General features: G+C 41.0%; 1 protein-coding gene across 1 annotated transcript in view; it reads left to right on the forward strand.

The window, feature by feature from the left end:
• Positions 1 to 22,224, forward strand: part of LOC132230269 (uncharacterized) — a 180,485-nt gene that overhangs the window by 152,454 nt on the left and 5,807 nt on the right. The window contains exons 8-10 of the mRNA XM_059687509.1: positions 5,428 to 5,532; positions 15,508 to 15,600; positions 20,660 to 21,039. Coding sequence (XP_059543492.1) covers positions 5,428 to 5,532; positions 15,508 to 15,600; positions 20,660 to 21,039 — 578 coding nt within the window. The remainder of the gene's footprint in view (positions 1 to 5,427; positions 5,533 to 15,507; positions 15,601 to 20,659; positions 21,040 to 22,224) is intronic.

Below are 22,224 nucleotides of genomic sequence, written 5' to 3' on the forward strand. Positions count from 1 at the left end.
GGAAGTCACTATGTGCAGCTCACACTTAAGCCATGTGGAGTTATGCTCTGCCTCCTTGAGGGCCCAGTATATACAAAAAATAAATTTGTCTGTGTAGGAGCTTTGTCTACGCTTTCCTTTTATATTCAATTATTTATATCACTATGACTCATGGATATTTATGTTATACTTTGAATTATAATCCAATAGTATTTATTAGTATTTTGCTAAAATAGTTCAAGCTCTGGTCATTGAGAGCTCCTTCACTTGCTTCTACTAGTATGTTCTTTCAACACATCCCACCATTGAGGGATTTTGGAAAACTCTTAATTTCTGGCAATACAATAAACTCTAGGCTCATCTTGTACATTTCTTGCCTCAGTCCATACATTTAGCAATTTCTACTGGAAGGCCCAGTTCCCTTTATTAAAAAATGTAATTAATGTAAAGATCTGGGCATTAGGTGTGCTTGTTGGCACTGTGTCTCAATTGACACAGCAACGAAATACACATGTGTATACCAACACCTATAAAACACACATATTTAAAACTGTTTCTATATGTCACCATTCATGTCTAAAACACAAGTTCATACTGCTGTCTCCAACTCTAGTGCATTACCACATGGATCATTCTAGCCTCCTCCCTTGCTCATCTTTAAATTCTTACTCCAACAGTGACAAACCTGGGTCCTATCATTCTCCATCCATTTACTTAATTGCTCAATTCCAGTATAGAAGTGTACATGTATAGATGTATCAGAATTATTAACCCATATTCCTATGGAATGCACTTTATCAGCTGTGTACAGTTTCTTTGGCCTTTAGCTTTATACTAGAGGCCCAGTGCATGAAATTTGTGCACTGGGGGGTGGGTCCCTCAGCCCAGCCTGCCCCCTCTCACAGTCTGGGAGCCCTCAGGGATGTCCTACTGATGGCTTAGGCCCACTCCCTGACAGTTTAGGCCCACAGGGAGCAGGCCTAAGCCACAGTCTGGCCGCGGGGGCTCGGAGCAGGCGCCCCGTGTATGTGTGTGTGTATGTGTGTGTGTGTGTGTGTGTGTGTATGTGTGTCCACTGGGGGCCTGCCCTCAGCCACATTGTGGAGGCTTGGAGCAGGCACCCCGTGTGTGTGTGTTTCTCTGTGTGTGTGTGTGTGTGTGTGTGTGTGTGTGTGTTTCTCTGTGTGTGTGTGTGTGTGTGTGTGTGTGTGTGTGTGTGTGTGTCTGCTGGGGGTCTGCCCCCAGCCCCACCACAGAGGCTAGGAGCAGGCACCCCGTGTATGTGTGTGTGTCTGCTGGGGGCTTGCCCCCAGCTGCGCTGTGGAGGCTCAGAGCAGGCGCCCCTCCGTGTTGATTTCTCAGGCTCTGGGCCATGCCTGCGTGTTGTTCTCTCAGGCTTGGGGCCATGCCTGGCTCCTCCTCCTGAGCTGGTCGTAGCTGTTATGGAGTCCTGACCTCATTTGCATATTTTATACATATATATGTGTATATATATGTATATATATACACACACACACACACACACACACTAGAGGCCCAGTGCACAAAAATTTGTGCACTCGGGGGGGTCCCTCAGACTGGCCTGTGCCCTCTCGCAGTCTGGGACCTCTCGGGGGATGACTACCTGCTGGCTTAGGCCCACTCCCTGGGGGATCGGGCCTAAGCTGGCAGTCAGATATCCCTCTGGCAGCCTGGGAGCCCTTGGGGGATGTCCACTTGCCAGCAGGGAGCAGGCCTAAGCTCCTGCATTGAGTATCTGCCCCCTGGTGGTCAGTGTGTGTGTCATAGTGACCAGTCATTCCCAGACATTCTGCTGTTAGGATCAATTTGCATATTACCCTTTTATTATATAGGAGTGCCTGGCCAGCCCTGGTGAGGAGCTGATGGCTGTTTGCAGGCTGGCCACAGCCCCTTCAGGGTAGGGGTCCCTGCTGGGGTGCCTGGCCAGCCTGGGTGAGGGGCTGATGGCTATTTGCAGGCTGTCCACAGCCCTTTCAGGGTAGGGGTTCCCCCTGGGGTGCCTGGCCAGCCTGGATTAAGGGCTGATGGCTGTTTGCAGGCTGGCCACAACACCTTCAGTGTGGGGGTCCCCACTGGGGTGCCTGGCCAGCCTGGGTGTGGGGCTGATGGCTGTTTACAGGCTGGCCACGGCCCCCAGCCACCCAAGCTCCCAGTGGAGGCTGGCTGGAAGCAGGTATCTGGGATTTATTTGTCTTCTATAAATGAAACTTTGTTGCCATGAGCAGAGGCCACAGCCGGCTCAAGGCAGGCAGGAAGCTTGGCTTCCTCCATTTCCCAGGCAACCAAGCCTCCTGCTTGCTCCAGCTCCGTGGCTGCCGGCCACCATCATAGAGAATAATTTCACCTCTGTAAAAATTCCCCTATGCCTAATTAATATTTATTTGGAAAAAGTTTTAAAAACATAAATAAAAACAGAAACTAAACTAAGACATACTTGGGGACATATTATTAAGAATTTGTAAATATTAACATTTGGTTGTACTTCCTAGTTCCATTTCTCTTCCTCCTTGCTTAAGGGTAGTCTCTCTTACAATTGTGGTCTTTCTAGTCCCTGATTTTATACTTTAACTAGAGGCCCAGTGCACAAATTTGTGCACCTTGAAAGGAACTGGGCCATCAGGCTGTGGTGGGCACAGGGGTGGGTCTCAGCCCATCCTCTAAGCCCTGCCTGGCCTGTCCTACTGTGGCCTCTGGTCCCCTGTTTGCCAGAATTCCTGCTTCTGCTGCCTCCACTCCCACGTGCTGACCATGCTAGCCCCACTCGCACCCACTGACAGTGTGTAGCAATTGGGGCTGGCACCAACAGCAGGTGCAAGTGGGACCATTGCTGGCAGCAGGTGTGAGAGGCAGCTTCTGGCCCCAGTTGCCCCTTAGGAGCAGGGAGAGGTGAAGAAACTCTGAAGGGCAATGGGGGCTGGCAGCCGCTGCTCGCACCTGCTGACAGTGCCAAGCGATCAGGGCCTGCACTGGGTGCTGGCAGTGGGTGCAAGTGGGGCTGGTGCCAGCAGCAGGTGTGAGTGCCCAGCAGGACCATGGCGCACAGGAGCAATGAATTTTTAGTAACCACCAGAAGCTCGCCCCGATGACAGCAACCGGTGTCCCACTGTGGTCTAGCACCCCCGCTTACCTGCTCCACCATCCCTCCACGGCCAATGCCTGCCATGTTCCATGCTCTGCTGCCTGCTGCCAACACTCGCCATATTCCACATGCACCGCCTGGTGGTCAGCGCACGTCATAGCGACCGGTTGTTTGGTTGTTTAGTTGTTCAGTTCTTCCGCCTTTCAGTCTATTTGCATATTAGGGATATATATATATATACTAGAGGCCCGGTGCACAAAAATTTGTGCACTCGGGGGGATCCCTCAGCCTGGCCTATGCCCTCTTGCAGTCTGGGACCCCTCGGAGGATGTCCACCTGCTGGCTTAGGCCCACTCCCTGGGGGATCGGGCCCAAGCTGGCAGTCAGACATCCCTCTGGCAGCCCGGCAGACCTTGGGGATGGCCACTTGCCAGCAGGGAGCAGGCCTGAGCTTCAATCGGACATCCTTAGTGCTGCTGAGGAGGCGGGAGAAGCTCCCACCATCATTGCTGTACTGGCAGCCGTCAGCCTGGCTTGTGGCTAAGCAGAGCTCCCCCTGTAGGAGCACACTGACCACCAGGGACAGCTCCTGCATGGAGCGTCGTTCTGCTGTTAGGGTCAATTTGCATATTACCCTTTTATTATATAGGATGGAGGCCTGGTGCATAGGTGGGGGCCGGCTGGTTTGCCCTGAAGGGTATCCTGGATCATGGTGGGGGTTCCGCTGGGGTGCCTGGCCAGCCTGGGTGAGGGGCTGATGACTGTTTGCAGCTGGTCACACCTCCTTCAGGGTAGGGGTCCCCATTGGGGTGCCTGGCCAGCCTGGGTGAGGGGATGATGGCTTTTGCAGGCTGGTCAAGCCCCCCCAGTGGGGACCCTCACCCCATGGAGGTTTGGCCAGCCTGAGTGAGGGGCTGATGGCTGTTTTCAGGCTGGCCACACCGCCTTTTGGGTGAGGGGTCCCCACTGGGGTGCCTGGCCAGCATGGGTGAGGGGCTGAGGGCCATTTTCAGGCTGGCCAAGTCCCGCAGCGACGGAAGCTCCCAGCCTCTCTCTTTTTTTTAATTCTGGGATTTATTAACCTTCTATAATTGAAACTTTGTAGCCTTGAGAGGAGCTCAGAGCCAGCCAGGGCGGGCAGGAGGGAAGCTTGGCTTCTTTGTCTCCAGGGGCAACCCACTCCTGCTCGCTCCAGCTCCGTGGCCATGGCTGGCTGAAAGCAGGTATCTGGGGTTTATTTACCTTCTATAATTGAAACTTTGTTGCTTTGAGTGGAGCTCAGAGCCGGCGCGGCAGGCGGAAAGCTTGGCTTCCTCCATCACTGGGGCAACCAAGCCTCCTGCTTGCTCCAGCTTCATGGCTGCTGGTCGCCATCTTGGTTGGGTTAATTTGTATATAGTCGCTCTGATTGGCTGGTGGGCATGGCTTAAGGCATAGTGAAGGTATGTTCAATTTGCATGTTTGTCTTTTATTAGTGTAGATAGGTGTATTTGTGACCTGAAACAATAAATACGTAGTTCTGTGTGTTCTATATACATTTATATAAAGGCACTATTTTGTATGCCTCTTTCTAAAACTTGCTTTATTTTACTATCAATACTATACTGCTAAGATCCATCTATGGTTTATACCAGTGATGGCGAACCTATGACACTCGTGTCAGAGGTGATACACGAACTCATATTTTTGGTTGATTTTTTTGGTTAAATGGCATTTAAATATATAAAATAAATATCAAAAATATGTCTTTGTTTTACTATGGTTGCAAATATCAAAAAATTTTTATATGTGACACAGCACCAGAGTTAAGTTAGGGTTTTTCAAAATGCTGACATGCCGAGCTCAAAAGGTTCGCCATCACTGTTTAATACTATTTGTGCTTGAACAGCTTTGTTAGTGTTTAGTTATATGAATATACCATATTTAGTCATCTGTTTCTATATTAATGGACATTGAGATTTGGCCTTGTTTTTTGCTATTTCATATGCAGTATGAACATCCTTATACATATCTCTTTATGCACATGGGTACGAATTTCCTTTTACTATGTAGGTGGAGAGAAATTTCTGGATCATGTGGCATGTACATTTCCCATTTTACTAGAAATGACCAATTTGCTTCCAGTGTAGTTCTACTAATTTCCCCACACTCTGGGCACCACTTGGAATTGCCAACTTTACATTTTTGCTAATATGATGGATATGAAAAGTTTTTTTCTAGACTTCCAGAGGCTGTGGAACCAATCACCTCATTTTCTGGACAACTAGATATGATTTTGATAGGAGCTTGGGTATTTTCCTCAGGGACCATTTGTTAGTTTTTAATAACCTTTTATGTTCTTTTCAAAGGTGTCTGCTTATCCAGGAATTACGAAGATGTTTTGGAAACCAGCTTCACCCAAATTCTCTGTTCCTGTATCTGTCATGAAGAAAACACTATATCCAAAATATGAGGTAACATACTGAATAAATTTTCTCTATTTTTGTTGTTTAATAATTAAATTTAATAATTGATTATTAGACTAAATTTTACTGGACAGTTGTTATGTAATTTGTCAGACAACTGTTGCCATAATTAAGAATGAGCAAACTATACTATAAAAATTGTATATATAATACATAATATCACTATTCACCCTTTCTCTATAATAGAAGTGTCAACCAAATTCACAATTGACAATGACAGATCGAAACACATGCGTGCAATTGGCGCCAGTGAAAACTTTATATGTATCGCACATGTGCAAGTCAACTTAACCTTTTATATATATAGGTTATATATAAAAAATGTTTTATTTATCTATGTATGTTAGCCAGTCAAATTTTTATTTTGACAGGATATTTAATTTGACTGTTGTTCCAATATATAAGACTACTTGGGTTGTTTAGAAGATCTTCATGGTATTTTCATTTGCTTTTAAAAGTACATTTTTAGTTTGTTTAATTTAAAATTTTTTTTTACCATACTACCCAATATAATTATTAATTTTTTTCCAAACACTGTTTGTTTGCTCTAAATTTGTTATACCAATTATTTTAAAAATTAGAAAAATCCAGACAATAAAGCCAAAATCATTTATTAATCTTTGCCCTCAAGACAACTACCATCTACTTTTTGGTCTATTTTCTTTCATTCTTAAATATTCTTTCTCCTTCTTCTTCTTTTCTTTCTCCTTTACTCTTTTTTATTTCCTTATTTTTTCCTCTTAAATTATTTTAAGGATTATTTTATTTGCACAAAATTAGGCAACTTACTAAAACACATAAGAAAAGGATAAAACAAAATAGTTAAGGATATCACCAGGAATACATAATAAGAATAATAGCATAATAAAGTCAGAGATAAGATTAAAACAAAGAAATTCTGTTCATATCTGTTGCTTGAAATGGGGTCATCAATTTACCTCTTAGCTTCTCTGCAACCAAGGCAGGGATGGAATCACATTCATATTTGTCCTATTGATACTATATGATTAAGATGTTAATATTGAAATGTCTTTATATTTCTTGGATTACTTGATTATAGTGTATTATTCTCAAATAGTATGTTGAATTATGTTAGGCAATAATTTATTTTTAATATATGTTTATGAGTGAAACCTGCAAGTAGTTTATTTTTTTCCTTAGTTGAATTCTGCTCTTGGGATAATTCTTGCTTCATAATGTTAATTGAACAGCAGTTTATCCTTTTAAATATGTTGGAATTGATAGGTTGCATAGAAATAATCTTGAAAATTTGGAAGAATTCACTGTAGTCTTTATTATTTCCTTCCTTTTACTTATTCTGGGCTTTTCTTGTTGTTCTCTTTCTAATTCTTTAAGTCATAGTGTTATATAGTTGATCAGCAGTTTTTCTTGTTTTTTTTTTTTGTTTTTTTTTTTGAGGTAGGCCTGTAATACTGTGAATTTCCCTCTCAGGACTGCTTTCAGAGATTTTGGGTTGTCATGTGTTCATTTTCATTTGCTTCCAGGAAGTGTTTTTTATTTCTTCCTTGGTTTCTTTGGCAACCCATTCATTATTTAATAACATGCTACTTAGCCTCCATGTGTTTGAAGATTTTTGAGTGTTTTTATTGTAGTTGATTTCTAATTTCATGCTATATGATCTGAGGAGATGCTTGACATAATTTCAATCTTCTTGAACTTGTGGAGACTTAGTTTGTGTCTTAATATGTGGCCTATCTTTGAGAATGACCCAGGTGCACTTGAGAAGAATGTATATTTCATAGCTTTGGGGTGAAATGTTCTGTAAATATCAATTAATTCCATCTGATTTAGTATGTCATTTAGGATCACTATTTCCTTATTGATTTTTTTGTCTAGAATATTTGTTCACTGATGTCACTAGGATATTAAAGTCCCCTACTATAATTGTATTGTTGTTTATCTCTCCCTTAAAATCCTCCATAAGTTTTTTTTATATAGTTGGGTGCTCCTGTATTGGGTGTATATATGTTTACTAGAGTTAAATTCTCTTATTGTATTAATCCCTTTGGTATTATGAAATGGCCCTTCATTGCCTCTTGTAATGATCTCTATTTTGAAATCTTTTTTGTCAGATATTAGTAATGCTACCCCAGCTTTTTTGCTTTTTTAATTTCCATTTGCATGGAAAAATTTTTTCCATCCCTTCACTTTCATCCTTTTGTTCTGAGCTTGGTCTCTTATAGACAGCATGTGCATGAGTCATGTTTTCTTCTCCATCCTGCTACCCTATGTCTTTTGATTGACATATTTAAACCATTTACATTTAAGGTTATTATTGACTAGAAGCCCAGTACATGAAATAGCGCAGCCCCACCCACCCACACCAGTCTTTGGTCATTACGGCGTTAGGGCCACTGGGTTTTTATAATATAGATAGGCACTTATTTATTGCCATTTTCATTCTTTATGGCTCTGTTGCCCTCTGTCTCTGTATTTCTTCTTCTTAGAAAAGTCCCTTTAGCATTTCTTGAAGTGCTGAGTTAGTGGTAATAAACTCTTTAGCTTTTTTTTGTCTGTGAAGCTCTTTATTTCACATTTAATTTTGCATGATAGCCTTGCTGGATAGAGTAGTTTGGATTTGGTCCCTTGGTTTTCATTTCTTTGTGTACTTCATGCCACCTTTTTCTAGCCTGAAGTGTTTCTATTGAGCAATCAGCTGACAATATAAAGCAGTGGTTCCCAACCTTTTCTTGGCCATGCCCCACCTAAGCATCTCTAAAATCCTAATGCTTCCTGTAACATATAATTCTTATTATTCAAAAAGTGAATTCCTATTCATGTAGAGGAAGCCTAAAAGGCCATTAATTTGATCTAAACAAGCTTCCAAAGAACATGGTATCCATGAAAGAAAAGAAAGAATGAAAGGACAGTTGAAATATTGAGGAAGAAATTAAGAAATTGTTAAAATAATAATAATAATAATAATAATAATATTTTTTCATATCACTTCAGTGATATGAAAAAATGGTGAGTAAAGTTTCAAAACATATAATAGAGAACTGAAATGCTAAATATGTCACAATATATATTTATATACTCTATGTGAGGCTCCTAGAAACATAAGAAACACAAAAAAGTTCACTGTTAATAACTAATTCTCAAATTGCCCCCCATAAAAATCAAATCCCCCCCTGTGGGATGTGTGCCCCACATTGGAAACCACTGGTCTAAAGGGAGCTCCTTTGTAGGTAGCTTTCAGTCTCTTTCTTGTAGCCTTTAAGATTGTTTCTTAGTTTTTCATGTTTGCCATTTTAATTATGATGTGTCTAGTGTGGGTCTTTTTGGGTTCATCATGATTGGGTTCATCTTGAACTTGAATGACTATTTCCTTCACCAGGTGAGGGAAATTTTCTGCTATTATTTCTTCAAACAGGTTCTCTATTCCTTGCTCAGATTCTTCTACTTCTGGAACCCCTATGATGTGAATATTGTTATGTTCTATGTTGTTCTAAAGCTCTGTTTTTGATTGCTGCTCTGAGTTTGTGTTTTTTTCTAACTTGTTTTCTAATTCGCTGTTTTGGTCCTCCACTTATACTCTACTGTTTATTGATTCCAGGGAATTTTTTATTTCAGCTATGCCATTCTTTATTTCTGCTTGATTCTTATTGATGGTTCTTACCTCTTTTTTATGCTGCTGTAGTTCTCATTAAGTTCTAGAATATTCTCATTAAGTTACTTGTAGTTCTCATTAAGTTGTTTGAGCACCTTTATGACCATTACTTTGAATTATTTCATTTAATTCCTTTTTCTGGCAATTCCTCCTTTTCTTTCATTTGGGAATTGTTTCTTTGTCTCACCATTTTTGCTGTTCCTTTGTCGTTGTTTCTATATCAAACTGCTATGCTTCCAAAACTTTGTGGGGTGGTCTTATCTAGTAGGTGTTTTGTGGGACCCAGCGGTGCAGTGTCTTAGATCTCCTGAGCTGGGTGCTGTAGGAATGCCCCTTGTTTGAGTTATTTTTGTTTTCCTGTTGTAATTGTGTCTTGAATGTTGTTGTTCCATTCATGAATGGAATCTCCTCTCAGGCTGGCTAACTATGAGGCTCAGCACTGACCACGTTGTGTGGCTTTGTGGATGTGCTGATGGAACAGGACAAAATACAACATATCAAAGCCAGCAACAAAAGAAACAAAACCAAAACATACAACAATAACAAAAGTAACCACCAGAGAAGAGAGAATTAGTAGGAAGAAAAAATAGTAAGAATGATAGAAGAAAAGAAAGTAAGAAAATATATAAGGAGGAAAAAACAACAAACAAAAACAAAACAAAAAAAAAACATAAAAAAGGGGGAGAAGAAAAAGGTATATGAAGGGGAAGAGTGGAAATAAAGAAAATAAGAATAAAGTCTAGGAGAATGAAAATGGTATAAAATAAAAGAATAAGAAAAAAAGTTGAAAAGGAAAATAGAGGAGAAAGCAGGTAGGCCCAAAATAAGAAAGAAAAAAAAAAGATACGAAAGCAGGAGAAAAAGAAAAAAATGATTGAGTAGGAAAAAGGAAGAGAAAAATTAGGTATATGAATGAAATAGTAGAGACTAAAATACTATCAAATCAATAAAGTAGATAGATACAGAAGATAAATTAGAAAAGGGGAGAGAAAAAAAAAGAAAGAAAAAAGTGAAGTGGCATTCATCTTAGCAAAGTTTAGTGCCTCCTGGGAGCTCCCTTTGAATCCTGCTCTTCTTCTGACTGCAGCCAACCGTTCTGTCTGCCAATTTTGGACTTCCCGGGAAGTACTTAGTTGCTAACCACTGTCAGAAACTGTCCTCCTTTGGTTTTCAGCAACCTGTTTGAAGCTCCAACTGATCCACAGTTTGTGTCTGTCTCCACAGGACTTGGCTGCATGTGGGAGGAGCCAAGTTGCCCTCTAAAGCAATTTAAAAAAAAAAAATCCTCTCCTGAGGATATTTTTTTCATTGATTTTTAGAGAGAGTGCAAGGGAGAGGGAGAGACAGAGAGAAACACCGATGTGAGAGAGACACATCGATTGGTTGCCTCCTGCATGCCCTAGCCTAGGGCCAGGAGCCTGCAACTGAGGTACCTGCCCTTGACCCAGAATCAAACCTGGGACCCTTCAGTTCACAGGCTGATGCTGTATCCACTGAGCTAAACCTGCTAGGGCTAAAGCAAGTTTTTTTTAACAGCATGGGCCTCAAAGCTGGATTAGTGAGTTTCCCCAGGTTCCTGGGTCTCCACCTCCCCCCTCCTTTGCCTGCCAGCCAGCTGTCAATCTTAATCACTCAAATGTCTGTTTCTGAAAGGGCTTTAGGAAGAATTGGGAGTCTAGACCTCTGGGTCTCCCATGAGGGGGAGGTATTGTTTAGATCTCAGGGAAAGTGGTGGTGTGTATCCCTGTGCTAGAGCTATTCCTCTGCTAGTGGTTCAGAATATTACTTTGCCTTTGGCGGGGCAGAGATCCTTGTGTGAAGACCAGTGAGGTCACCTGGAAACCTTTCCTATCAGCTTTCCCATTCAGGGGAAGCATCAGTCAGGTACCCTGGATAGTGGGGTGGATGGCTCCATCCCCAGTCTAGTCACTGTTGCTTCCTAAGACTGTTCAAACCCCTAGGCTTGTCTCCTCTGTGAAGATCAAGATGTTGGTGTGGCTGTCAGGGCTCCTGAGGGTGTCAGGTGGGTTTTTTCCTTTTCCTTAGCTGTGGCTTCTGGGAGGGGCTAGCTCCTTTCAGGAAAAATGGCTGTTTCAGTTTGGGGAGTGGGTATACCCAAATGCAGGACTCCTGGCTGCTATTTTTCCACGTCTCCCCCCAATGATTCTTGCCCCAGCCTCTCCTTATGTCAGTGGTTCTCAACCTTCTGGCCCTTTAAATACAGTTCCTCATGTTGTTGTTATGGGTTCACTCAGCGAGATAGACCACTGACTCAGAATTTAAATATAAGAGCTTTTATTAAGCTGGCCAGCTGACTATAGTTACAGCACCCTGCCGAAGCAAAGGCTGAACTGCAGCGCAGACTACAGGAATTACAGTATTTTTATTTGCAAAACCCACAAAGTTACAAAACCTTAATTCCTAACACAGTATAGTATCAGTACCTTCCTATCTATGTGTTTTAGGAACAGACAACACAGCATATTGAGAAGGGGCCATGAGACCATATCTCAAGGCCTGGCCTGATGTCAGTACCTCCCTATCTGTGTGTTTTAGGAACAGACAGCACAGCGCCCCCCGTCTGGCCGAAGTGCCAGATATGCAGCCCAGTACATTGTGACCCAACCATACAATTATTTTCGTTGCTACTTCATAACTGTAATGTTGCTACCGTTATGAATCGTAATGTAAATATCTGATATGCAGGATGGTCTTAGGTGACCCCTGTAAAAGGATCGTTCGACCGCCAAAGGGGTTGCAACCCACAGGTTGAGAACCGCTGCCTTATGCATCTTGAGTCCACACTGCCCTCCCTCCAATAAAGCCTCCAGTGAATAGCTGCAAATGAAACTCCTGTGATCTGTATTTTAAAAACAAACAAACAAACAAACAAACAAACAAACAAACAAGCAAACAAACACAACAGAAACCAAGGCTTTCTCTCTGACCAGCTCAAGCCTACTGGCTCCAGACCCCCGACCTTTTACGGCTGGATGTTACATGAGTTGCTGTAACAGCTCAGTGCTGGGAAGCCCAGCACGGTTCCGGGAGGCCTTGATCTTTTAAAGGAAAAGACCCTCCTGTAGCCAAAGGATCCCTCTTCACTCTTGGCCTGCGGCCCATGGGAGACGGATTAGTCCCTCTTGCAACCTCTCCCTTCCTACCAGTCCCCAGGTGTTTTCTGTTCTTCCCTGCTATATGTCTCCTCCTCAGCTGGACCTCACTTGGTAATTTTGGATGTATGTTTCCCACTTTAGCTTTATTTCCAGTGTGGCCCTGGGAGGAGGTGCAAGAAAGGTTTGTGTATTCAGCCACCATTTTCTCTTCTATACTTATCTTTTAAAGCCATCTAAATATTATCATTTTGCCTTATTCCTTACATTTTACCCATGTATTTAACTTTCTTTTTTATTTATTTTCTTTTCCTAGCATTTCAGAGCAGTGGTTCTCAACCTTCTGGCCCTTTAAATACAGTTCCTCATGTTGTGACCCAACCATAAAATTATTTTTGTTGCTACTTCATAACTGTAATGTTGCTACTGTTATGAATCATAATGTAAATATCTGATATGCAGGATGGTCTTAGGCGACCCCTGTGAAAGGGTCGTTCGACCGCCAAAGGGGTCGCGACCCACAGGTTGAGAACCGCTGAACTCAGAGCTTTCTTTCTGGAATCATTTTACCTACCGTCTTCATAAAGTATGTCCTTTAGAATTTTTTTAAAACAAAGTGGGAAGTCTGCAGTTGGAACGTCTGTCCATTGGTTGCCTCCCCCACACACCCCAACTGGGGCTGGGGAACGGCCTCGAAACCCAGGTGCATGCCCTGGACAGGGAATTGAACCAGTGACCCTTGGGTCTACAGGCCGATGCTCTAACCACTGGGATGCTGTCCAGGGCTACTGTAGTTTTAAAATTTGGTTTTGTGTTTTTCTTTTTAGAATTTAAATTTTTCTCTAAATCTGTTATCTTGTGGTGTTTTGTTTCTTTGTGTATCTGTCTTTAAATGTGTATCATTATATTTAAGACATTAGTTTTAGGAAATATTTGAGACATAGAATGGTGGTTACTTTCTCCAGGAAAAATTTTTTTGTCAGAACCGGGGAATTTTACCACTCAGAGACAGCCTTAATATAAGGTTGAGGCTTGTGTTTCTCTGACCACCCTCATGATAAAGCCGCAGCTGAAAATCTACACAAAGGTTAATTTTCTTTCCTTCACTCCTTTTTTTGACACATGTGATTGTTTTGTGAGCATATATATGTTTTTATTGATTTTAGAGAAAGAGGAAAGGAAAGGAGGAGAGAGAGAAACATGGATATGAGAGAGAAACATTGATCAGTCACCTCCTGCACACACCCCGATCAGGGATCAAACCCACAACTCAGGCGTGGTGACTTTTGGTGCATGGGACGATGCCCAATCAGCTGAGCCACACCAGCCAAGGCCCTTTCATTTATATATATATAAATAGCAAAGGTGGAGATTTATTGAAGAACAAGTACAGACTCCTAGTGGGGAAGGGGAAAGGGTCCCTCCTTTCATTCACTCTTAACCTGAATGTATAGCCTTGAATACTTGTATGTTTTGAGTATTTACTTATATATATATATATAAAATCAGGCTTGACACCTCAGGTAGATCAGGTAAATTCTGGTCTTCAATTTCTGTCACCCTTGACCCAGGAAGTTGCATATCTGCATCTCAAATTGGCAGCTATTTTAGCATACATCCTGAGAATAAAAGCATCTTTGAATTCTGGACTTACCTTTCCAGATTCCGGCCTTTTCTTAGATTTTGACCTTGTATCTGTTCATCATCTTGTTAGCTTTTTGATGCTTTGAAGATTATGTTTTTCATATTACATGTAGCTTTCTTAGTTTTCCTCAGCAGAATTATCTAGCATGCCATAATTAAAAGCAGAAGTCATAATTGTTTTCATATTTACCTGCATCCTAGCTTTTATTGCATGCATACCAATTTCAGCAATATTCCTGGAGTGGAGCAATATTCCATCAGGTATCATGTAAGCAATACTGTAATTGCCCTAAAAGCAAATTAGTTTGGGCAATATTTTGACAGATTCCAACATATGAATCATGTTCTCTTTTAAAAAGCAATAATTGATTATTAGTAAATTCTGCTGTTTTAGTATATGTAAAGTACACTACAGTAAGTCCTCACTTAACACTGTGGATAGGTTCCATGACTTAAAGCAAAATGACATGTAATAGGACTGATTTTGCCATAGGCTGATTGATATGAAAATAGTTAAGTTCCTATGGCATTGCATCAATGTTATAAAACGTTACTCGAGGACCTGCTGTATTAAGGTTTTGTCCTTGTTATTGTTAAAAGCATTCTTTTAAATACAGTTGAGACAGAAGAAGGTTTACAGTTGTAAATGAAACACAGAATGTATTCTTATATTTTCCAATTAATTATTGTGTTATTTTCTATACAAACAACTGTAAACCTACTTTAGCCCTACCCTATATGTAATTGCTGCTATTCCATCATATTTAAATATTTTGTGTAGGCATATGACAAAATTGTTCCATAGTTTGTCTTTGAAGAATAATGATAAAATAACCCAAGTCTCTTTTTGTTATGTCTGGTAATATTCTTACAATGTGCTCTAACTACTTTTTAAAATACAACAAAAGAGGATGTATATAAAAAAAAAAATACTTGGTGATTCCTAAGTTACCCATAGTCTTCTCCATATCTGTTTCATTCTCAGTGATAATTACATGGTGCTTTTTAAAGCTGATTTTCAACTGAATAAGTGTTTTTTGAATGAATTGAATAAGTACTGTTTGTTTCTCCATATCTAAATTGCTGATTACAGGATAGAGAAATAGCACATTTAATAATAATTATAACCACTGCAGCAGTTTACCCATACAACAATAAATGTGCATATATAAAAATTCACTGATAGAGTTTGAAATATAAGGAGATTTTCATTTAGTTTAACATTTAGAATGTTTACTTGTAGTTCACAGTCAATAGTAACATTGACAGTCACTCCAAATGATGTGTTTTATTCATAATCCTGCTGTTGACATGCTGCATAGATTCAATACTAACCTGTGAGATCACAGGATCATTGATTGCTCCTAAGATTAGGGTTGCCAGAAATAATGTAGGTGTATTCACTTGACTTTGATGCAACTCTAGTGAATGTTTTCTGCAATTCTATCCTTTCCATACATTTCTCTTTTGTAATATTGTTTTGTAGAGTGACAGTGATCATAGGTTTATAAAAAAATCATAGGCTTTTAAAAGTATTTCACTATATAATTTAAAACTGTTATCTTTTTACCACAGAGTGTTCAAGCAAGTAGAATTTTAATTGAGAATTTTTTATCTGAAAGCAAGGAAAGTGTCATTGCTTTAAGTCAGCGTAGCAGAAGTCTGAGGGTATGTATACTTTTAATTCTGAATTGTAGGTTGGTTGTTTTATCTGCCTATAGCTCAGATAATATTTCTAGAAATCCTGAAATTATTTCTTGGTGCTTCTCCAATCCAGAAAATGTCTCACAACATTTGCTGCTGTCTTTGTTGAGAGCACATTCTCTCTTTTGAAACATGTTGTCTTCATGACCCCCACAAGATGTTATTTACTAATCAATGGCAGGGTATCTGCTATGAGTTTTCCTAAAATTTCTAAAACTTCTGGTTTTGTAGTCACCACTTCTTGCCTAGGTCCTCAATGATCAAAGAAACATGATTATAAGGGTTTTTATAATGGGGAATTGTTCATGGAGTAAAACTGAATTCTCTAAATGGCGATTAGACTTGTGTTCATCTTTATCACTACAGTGTATCCAAGTAAGTGAATTAAATAATACACACAATCATGGAGGAAAGAGATTGTGACTGAGACCAATTTTTATAATTGGTCTAATAAGTTTCCTGAATGCTATGGGGATAAGCAAGAAACAGTTATTTTTCTCTCATTAGTGCCTTCAGCCCTCTACTCCCCTTGGATGATATCTCGGGAAGCTAAGTGTTACACAGTAGAGAGTCTTAGTCCCACGGGACAAATCAAATCCCTATTCTAGTCAGTTAACTAGACTATATGTCCATGCCTTTTCCCATATACTCAGGTAATACTTTTTTTTTGAGAGGATAATATTTCTATTTAATACAGACCACTCTCTTTCTATTTTCCTTGTAGCACTTATTAAATGTTTATCCTTATATATGTTTGATCTTTGTTTCTCTCACCAGCCTGGGGTCATATCATTCTTGTTCACTGTTTTATCCATAACACCTAGAGTGGTGACCATCACATACAAAATAATTGAACCAACAAATGACACTTTCCAGTTTGAAATGCCATTTGCACTTTCTAGACTACTGTAGTAGCAGTACCTATACCTACCTGTCAGATAATTCCCATTTTTAGTAGCAGCTTCTTCCATTCTATCCTCTTTCCTGCCCCTGCTGTATATTCTTAAAACACAGGTATGATTATGTTACTTATGTCTTAACAAACCAAATAATTCCACCTACCAAATAAAGTTAGAGTGCTTGACTAAGTCTCATAACCTGGCCTCAAGTATATTTTCGATCCTATTTCCTAGTATACTTCTGCCTCCATGTAGCCTCTATGTACCTGTACTCTGTCCGCACCAGAGTCCGTGGGGACCAAAATCCCAGCACTTGGACACTTCTAGGTTCATGTTTAGGCTATTCCGTTGGCCTGGGATGTTCACAAACCCTTCTCAGTCCATAGAAATGTCGTGGCCTTTCACAACCAACCCTGATGCTACGTACCTCTTTAAGCCAGTCTGTTAAGGTTCTTTTCCATTCAGAATTGACCTCTCTCTCTTGGGTTTTTTCACATCTGATTTATACCATCTCACTGCCACAGCCAATTTGGATTATAGTTATTTCTTTATGTCTGTTTCTACCATAATAGTGGTCGAGGTCATGGAACATACTGATATACTTCCCAACTCTTTTAATATAATAGTAAGAGATAATAAGTGATAACATTTGTGTGCTCCTGTGGAGTAGAAGGTTGAAGTTACTCATGATTAGAGGTGAGTGTTCATGGGGCAGTAGTTGCTCCAGGTTCCACAATTACAGCTCCAGGCTAAGGGGATTAATGGCTCAGCATATCCACGGCACATTCACACGCACCTGTGCCACTTATGCCAACCGGAAAAATGCACATAGCACTTTACTTTACACAGAGCAGATACTAACTAGTTAAATTTTAAAAAAGAATTTCAAAATCAATGAATATATTTTATTTTCTACTCTTCTCTGTCAATTTAATGACTTCAAAATCAGTAAGAACCTTACTTAATCAGTCTTTCTGCATTTTGTTAGCTTACCTAAGCAGTTACCAATAGTCAACTGTCATATATTTTAGTGTAACACATAGTATCTACAGCCAGTGTATAAGTACCCTTTTAATTTTTCTTTATTGATGATTTTAGAGAGACAGAAAAAGGAAGAGAGAGAAACAGAGATTGAGAGAGAAAATATATCCATTTATTGTTCCACTTATTTATGCATTCATTGGTTGCTTCTTGTATGTACCCTGAAGGGGGATCAAACCCACAACCTTGGCACGTTGGGATGACACTCTAACCAACTGAGCTACCTTGCCAGGGCCTAATTACCATTTTATTATTTCAGATATTGTCCCAAAGAAAATCTTTATCATGTGAAAATATCCCAAAAGATTTCAGCACACCACCTTCAATATTAAAGGTATGATGATTTTTCAGTTTTTATTATTCAAAAGAAATATTTATCCTACTAGTAATAATCACCACCTGTGCTTTTTTGTTTTCCTGAAATATGGGGCTGGTTGTTTCATCCAGAGGTGACTGAAAGTTTGGATTTGAGTGTGTATCTGGTAGCCCATGTATGATTGTGGTTGGTGATTCCAAGTTAAAATTTTCAGAGGCACTTGGAAGTATCTCATAGTCATAGTTTGACTTTACCTGGTATATTATAAATCAAGTCACTTACAATATTGACCTACACTTGCATCATGTGCACAATTTTAAAACAAAGCAATGGCCAGAAAGTGATAAATGGAAGAGCAAAAAATAAATAAATAATAAATCCTATATAATAAAAGAGAAACATGCAAATTAACTGTCCCTCTGCTATGCTCAAGCCATGCCCACAAGCCACACTCACCAGCCAATCAGGACAGAGCATGCAAATTAACCCAACTAAGATGCCAGCATCCATGGAGCTGGAGTGAGCAGGAGGCTTGGATTGCCCTCGGCGATGGAGGAGGCCAAGCTTCCCACCTGCTCTGGCCATCCCTGGGCTCCGCTCAAGGCTACAAACTTTCAAATATAGAAGATAAATAAATCCCAGATACCTGCTTCCAGCTGGCCATGGCCTCTGCTCAAGGAGGGGATGGGAGCCTGGGTTGCCAGAGCAACCCAGGCTTCCAGCCAGACCTGGGCTCTGCTCAAGGCTACAAAGTTTCAATTATAGAAGATAAATAAATCCCAGAAAAGAAAAACAAAACAAAACAGAGAGGCTGGGAACTTGGGTCACTGGGGGCATGGCCAGCCTGAAAACGGCTATCAGCCCCTCACCAAGTAGGCACCCCAGTGGGAACCTCCACCTTGAAGGCGGTGTGGCAAGCCTGAAATGGCCCTCAGCCCCTCACCCAGGCTAGCCACACCCCCATTGGGTGAGGGTCCCTGCTGGGGTGTGAAGCCAGCCTGAAAATGGCCATCAACCCCTCACCCAGGCTGGCCAGGCACCCCAGCGGGACCCCCGACCCTGAAGGGGCTGTGGCCAGCCTGCAAACAGCCATCAGTTCCTCACCCAGGCTGACCACACTGCCATGGGCTGAGGGTTCCCGCTGCGGGGCTTGGCCAACCTGCAAACAGGCATCAGCCTCTCGCCCAGGCTGGCCAGGTACCCCAGCGGGGACCCCCTCCCTGAAGGGGGTGTGGCTAGCCTGAAAACAGCCCTCAGCCTCTCACCAAGGCTGGCCAGGCATGCCAGCGGGACCCCTACCCTGATCCAGGACACCCTTCAGGGAAAACCAGCCAGCCACAACCCATGCACTAGGCCTCTATCCTATATAATAAAAGGGTAATATGCAAATTGACCATAACAGCAGCACGCCTGGGAATGACTGGTCACTATGACACACACTGACCACCAGGGGGCAGACGCTCAATGTAGGAGCTGCCCCCTGGTGGTCAGTGGGCTCCCACAGGGGGAGCTCTGCTCAGCCACAAGCCAGGTTGATGGCTTCCAGCATAGAGGTGGTGGCAGGAGCCTCTCCCGCCTCCTCAGCAGCACTAAGTATGTCCGACTGCAGCTTAGGCCTGCTCCCTGCTGGCAAATGGACATCCCCTGAGGGCTCCTGGGCTACCAGAGGGATGTCTGACTGCCCAGCTTAGGCCCAATCTCCAGGGGAATGGGTCTAAGCCAGCAGGTGGACATCTCCCGAGGGGTCCCAGACTGAGAGAGGGCACAGGCTGGGCTGAGGGACCACCCTGAGTGCACAAATTTTTGTGCACCAGGCCTCTAGTAAATAAATAAATGGTAGAGCAAGTACTTTAAACCCACACCTCTTCTTACCAAATGAAATGGACTTCCTCTTTACCAAGAATACATAGGCATTTCTGAGCAGCTGGTTCTTACCTTCAGTGGCATTGAGCCCTAGCTCCAAGGTGTTTCCATGCTCCCCCTCCCCACAAAATCTGATAGCTTTCTTGATTCTCCACATCAGTTGCCTCTAACCTGCTTGTAATTTGCCTAACTTTATCCTGCTTCTTATTATATTTCTGATATTCTTCTTTCTTATTGACTTGTTGGTTCCTCTGTTTTGTATCCCTGGGCACTGACACTATTCTTAAAATTTATTTTATTTACATATAACATATTAGTTTTAGGTATACAATAATTATTTGATATTTGTATATACTGTGAAATAATCACCACAGAAAGTCTAGTTAACATCCATGACCACATAGTTATACATTATTTTCTTGTAGTGAGAACTTTTAAGATCTACTTTCTTAACAACTTTGAAATATGCAAGACAGTATTTGATGCTATAATGCTGCACATTACATCCCAATTAACTTTATAAACTTTTTAAGAACATTAAGAATACATGATTTGCCCTAACTGGTTTGGCTCAGGGGATAGAGCATCGGCCTGCAGACTGAAAGGTCCCAGGTTTGATTCCGGTCAAGGCCATGTACCTTGATTGCAGGCACATCCCCAGTAGGGAGTGTGCAGGAGGCAGCTGGTCGATGTTTCTCTCTCATCTATGTTTCTAACTCTCTATCCCTCTCCCTTCCTCTCTGTAAAAAAATCAATAAAATATATTTAAAAAAAGAATACATGATTTAAAATTTTTTTCAATAGTGACCAAACTACATTAATAGTAATTGTAATTAAATTAATTTTAAATGTACATCAACTAAATTGATTTTATTTTTTTCTGCCTCTTTGTTTCCTCATTAAGAAGAGAACAAATTCTGCAGTTGAATTGATTAAGGAGACTACCAAAGCTCCATTAGAGGTTAAGAATGACATGGAAAGCAATATAAAAGAGGTTCTGTTTCAGAAAGCTAAGGAGATGGAGCGTCGTCAGAAGCTTGAGCAAAATGAAACTGAGGAAACCATCACTGTGAAAGAAAATATAGATAACATCTTAGATACCATGGAGGACAGTCACAGTCTGAGAAATCTGTCTGTTTCTCTCATTGAAGCATCTAGAAAAGCTGGCATTAGTTACATTGTTTACCCCAAGAAAAAGAAGATGAAATGGAAGAAAGCATTGAAATTCTCTAAACTTTCAATTGTGTTGGCTGAGTTATCCAAGCCTCCAAAAACTCTAAGCAGGTTTTGTTTAATCAATAATTATTATATTTAAGAAATGCATTGTGGTTTTGGATTTAACTTTATTAACACACTCATTGAATGTGGGGCTGATATAAGGGCATGAAGTAAGACTAAATCAATTTGATGGCTAAATGAAATCTTTTTTTTTTTTTTAATTAAATCTTTATTGTTCAGATTATTACATTTGTTCCTTTTTTTTCCCCCCATAACTCCCCTCCTCCCAGTTCCTGCCCCACCCTCCGCCCTCACTCCCCACCCACTGTCCTCATCCATAGGTGCACTATTTTTGTCCAGTCTCTTCCCACATCTCCCACACCCCTTTCCCCCCCAAGAATAGTCAGTCCATTCCCTTTCTATGTCCCTGATTCTATTATAATCAACAGTTCATTCTGTTCATCAGATTATTTATTCACTTGATTCTTAGATTCACTTGTTGATAGATGCATATTTGTTGTTCATAATTTGTATCTTTACCTTTTTCTTCCTCTTCCTCTTCTTAAAGGATACCTTTCAGCATTTCATATAATCCTGGTTTGGTGGTGATGAACTCCTTTAGCTTTTCCTTATCTGTGAAGCTCTTTATCTGACCTTCAATTCTGAATGATAGCTTTGCTGGATAAAGTAATCTTGGTTGTAGGTTCTTGCTATTCATCACTTTGAATATTTCTTGCCACTCCCTTCTGGCCTGCAAAGTTTCTGTTGAGAAATCAGCTGACAGTCATATGGGTATTCCCTTGTAGGTAACTGAGTTTCTTTCTCTTGCTGTTTTTAAGATTCTCTCTTTATCTTTTGCTCTTGGCATTTTAATGATGATGTGTCTTGGTGTGGTCCTCTTTGGATTCCTTTTGTTTGGGGTTCTCCGTGCTTCTTGGACCTGTAAGTCCATTTCTTTCACCAGGTGGGGGAAGTTTTCTGTCATTATTTCTTCAAATAGGTTTTCAATATCTTGGACTCTCTCATCTTCTGGCACCCCTATAATTCTGATGTTGGTACGCTTGAAGCTGTCCCAGAGGCTCCTTACACTATCCTCGCATTTTTGGATTCTTTTTTTATTTTGCTTTTCTGGTTGGATGTTTTTTGCTTCCTCGCATTTCAAATCATTGACTTGATTCTTGCGCTCCTCTGGTCTGCTGTCGGGAGTCTGTATAATATTCGTTATTTCAGTCCGTGTATGCTTAATTTCTA

This window comes from Myotis daubentonii, chromosome 1 (genome assembly GCF_963259705.1).
Source record: "Myotis daubentonii chromosome 1, mMyoDau2.1, whole genome shotgun sequence".
NCBI classification, from domain to species: domain Eukaryota; kingdom Metazoa; phylum Chordata; class Mammalia; order Chiroptera; family Vespertilionidae; genus Myotis; species Myotis daubentonii.